Genomic DNA, 2,605 nt, shown 5'->3' with positions numbered 1-2,605 from the left:
CATTCAGTAGCCAAAAAAAAAAAAAAAAAAAAAAATCCGTGAATTGTACACTACTAATAGATGAATTATATCTCAGTAAAGTTGTTTTCAAAATTTTTCAAAACAAGCTTTGGTGCTGTGTTTAAGATTCATAAAAATAATCAAATCATCAATATTTTTACGTCTACTGTGAAGAAAAACAAATTCTATTTTTTAAATTGAGACGGAGTCTCACTATGTTGCCCAGCCTGGTCTCCGACTCCTGGGTTCAAGCAATCCTCCCACCTCAGCCTCCCAAGCAGCTGGGACTACAGGCACATTACACCACATCCAGCACTAAGAAAAACAAATCTTTTTTACCCAGGCTGGAGTGCAGTAGCACCATCATGGCTCACTGCAGACTCAACCTCCTGGGCTCAGGGGATCGTCCCGCTTCAGCCTCCCCAGTGGCTGGGACCACAGGCATGAGCCACCATGCCAGGCTAATTTTTGTAATTTTTGTAGACGCAGTGTCTCCCCATGTTGCCCAGGCTGGTCTTGAATTCCTGGGCTCAAGCAATCTGCTTGCCTCAGCCTCCCAAAGTGCTGGTGTAAGCCACTGCGACTGGCTAAGAAAAATCTTAAATCAGACTTATATCTATCAAATTTTTAACTATATTGAGTACAATGCTCTTTTTAAAAAGTTAGTACAATTATCAGTGAATCTTTCTCAATAGATATAATTTTAGGACATTAATTTTTCACTAACCATTTTTTGTCACGTAGGCAATTATTTGAACAAAGTTTCATAGTATCTGAAGACACCTGAAAGCTACAGAATTGCTAACACTCATGAAGAAAAAAAATTCTTATATAGTATTTGTAAGGAAAAATGTTAGCGACTTAGAGAACAATGGCTTTTTATGCCGAGAAAGGAGGAAACTGTATTCACTTTGAAGCCTTTCATTTTTAAATTTCATTCTGGCTGGGAAGCTTTCTATTCCTTAGAAAGTTTATATTCATCTTTAAAGGAGAAGCTCATATTTCTGGTCTTACTCTTTCTTGAGTTAAGAAGGCATTTTCTAAAGAATTCTTATAACTTCACAGGATTCTAAGGGATTCTTATAATTTCACGAAAATGACACTGAACACTCACAATTCCTGAGCATCCGGTCCCCTTAGCAATCTGCCTTCCCCTTTTGTCACATTTCTTCCACTTGTTTTGAGGTCCTAGGAGGGCAGGGCTGGTATCTGTCCTGGTCACTATTATATCTGCACATGGCACAGAGTGGGCACTCAAGATACATTTATTAAATTGAATTAAAGGCTTTGGTTTGTTTTAAACAATAAGTTATTCTTATGTAATATGCTAATTTATGAAAACAGTTCCACAGAAATTAGAATTAACCTTTCGGGGAGTGGAAAGATCAGCAAATATCAAATGGCAAGCCATCTCCCCACACTGGGGCTGCCAGGGAACAGAGAAATATGCTTCTGAGATGCACAACTGCCCTCCTGCTTCGAAGTTCATTTGTGAGTCACTAAGACCAGGTAAACAGACATTAAACAGGGAACCGGTTCAAATATAAAGGAGAGAACTATGGATTCAAAAGAACTGAGTGTGAATCAGGGCTCTCTCTCCCAGTTCAAGTTCATCTCCAGGAGCATCGGTAACTCACAAAACAGCCCAATGAACAGGTAGTCATGCAGATCAAATGCGGAGGGGCATTCAGTGTGTTCTACTGAGGCCAGCCCAAGGGACAAGCTTACTAGGGAGAGGAATGCCCAGAGCAGAGGGTCAGTGAGGGTAAGGGAGACGGGAAGAGGGAGAATCAGGGCCCTCCAAGGATGCTGGAAGGGGCAGGGGTGAGTCTCCACCACCCAGAGTGTGGGGCACCTGCAGTTACATGAGCGACATCCGACGTCTTGTAAAATAAACAACATGGGAAACTTACTTAATATTGAATTTTCAGTTTTGAAAACAGTTCTTCTTATTCCCAGTCTCATTGTTCCTCCCAAATTGCCAGGGTTGTGCTCAGGCATATCAATCACCTTAGAAAACAAAACAAGTCCAGTTTTGCCATCTTGTAAAAATGTCATTTCCCAAATTTCAAGCTTTACTTTTAAAGGAATGATCATTGGGTAAGCATGGTCCCTAAACTATAACATTTGATCAGTCTTTCCAATGATCATGTTCAAATACAGGCATGCTGTAGACACACCGCACATTGTACTTCCTTTCCATCTGCTTCTCATCTTTCATTTAAATCACTTATAAATAATGTATCGGGAGCATCTTGATGATGTCCCTCCTGCCATTACTCAAACTGTCAGTTCCAAGTAGTCCTTCCACTTCCATATCTAGATTGCTGAGGCCTCCCACATCAGTGTTCACATCTTTCGTGATAACCCTCTTCCCACTGACCAGTGCATTCCCTAAAGATTTTCCATAAGCAAATCTATCAGTACTTGTACTGTGGAAAAGTATATCAAAAGAACCTATTTATAGAAAACCATTAGAGGGATTCCAAAAAAGAAAAAGAAAGAGAGAAAGAGAAAGAAAGAAAGAAAGAAAGAAAGAAAGAAAGAAAGAAAGAAAGAAAGAAAGAAAGAAAGAAAGGAAGGAAGGAAGGAAGGAAGGAAGGAA

The 2,605-nt window shown here is 39.9% G+C and overlaps 1 protein-coding gene across 1 annotated transcript in view; it reads right to left on the bottom strand.

The window, feature by feature from the left end:
* Nucleotides 1-2,605, bottom strand: part of CTPS2 (CTP synthase 2) — a 130,411-nt gene that overhangs the window by 44,145 nt on the left and 83,661 nt on the right. The window contains exon 14 of the mRNA XM_011995551.1: nt 1,914-2,010. Within this exon, the coding sequence (XP_011850941.1) occupies nt 1,914-2,010 (97 nt within the window). The remainder of the gene's footprint in view (nt 1-1,913; nt 2,011-2,605) is intronic.

The sequence above is a fragment of the Mandrillus leucophaeus genome, unplaced genomic scaffold (genome assembly GCF_000951045.1).
Source record: "Mandrillus leucophaeus isolate KB7577 unplaced genomic scaffold, Mleu.le_1.0 Scaffold490, whole genome shotgun sequence".
Classification (NCBI taxonomy): domain Eukaryota; kingdom Metazoa; phylum Chordata; class Mammalia; order Primates; family Cercopithecidae; genus Mandrillus; species Mandrillus leucophaeus.
This window is presented reverse-complemented; position numbering and strand designations above follow the sequence as displayed.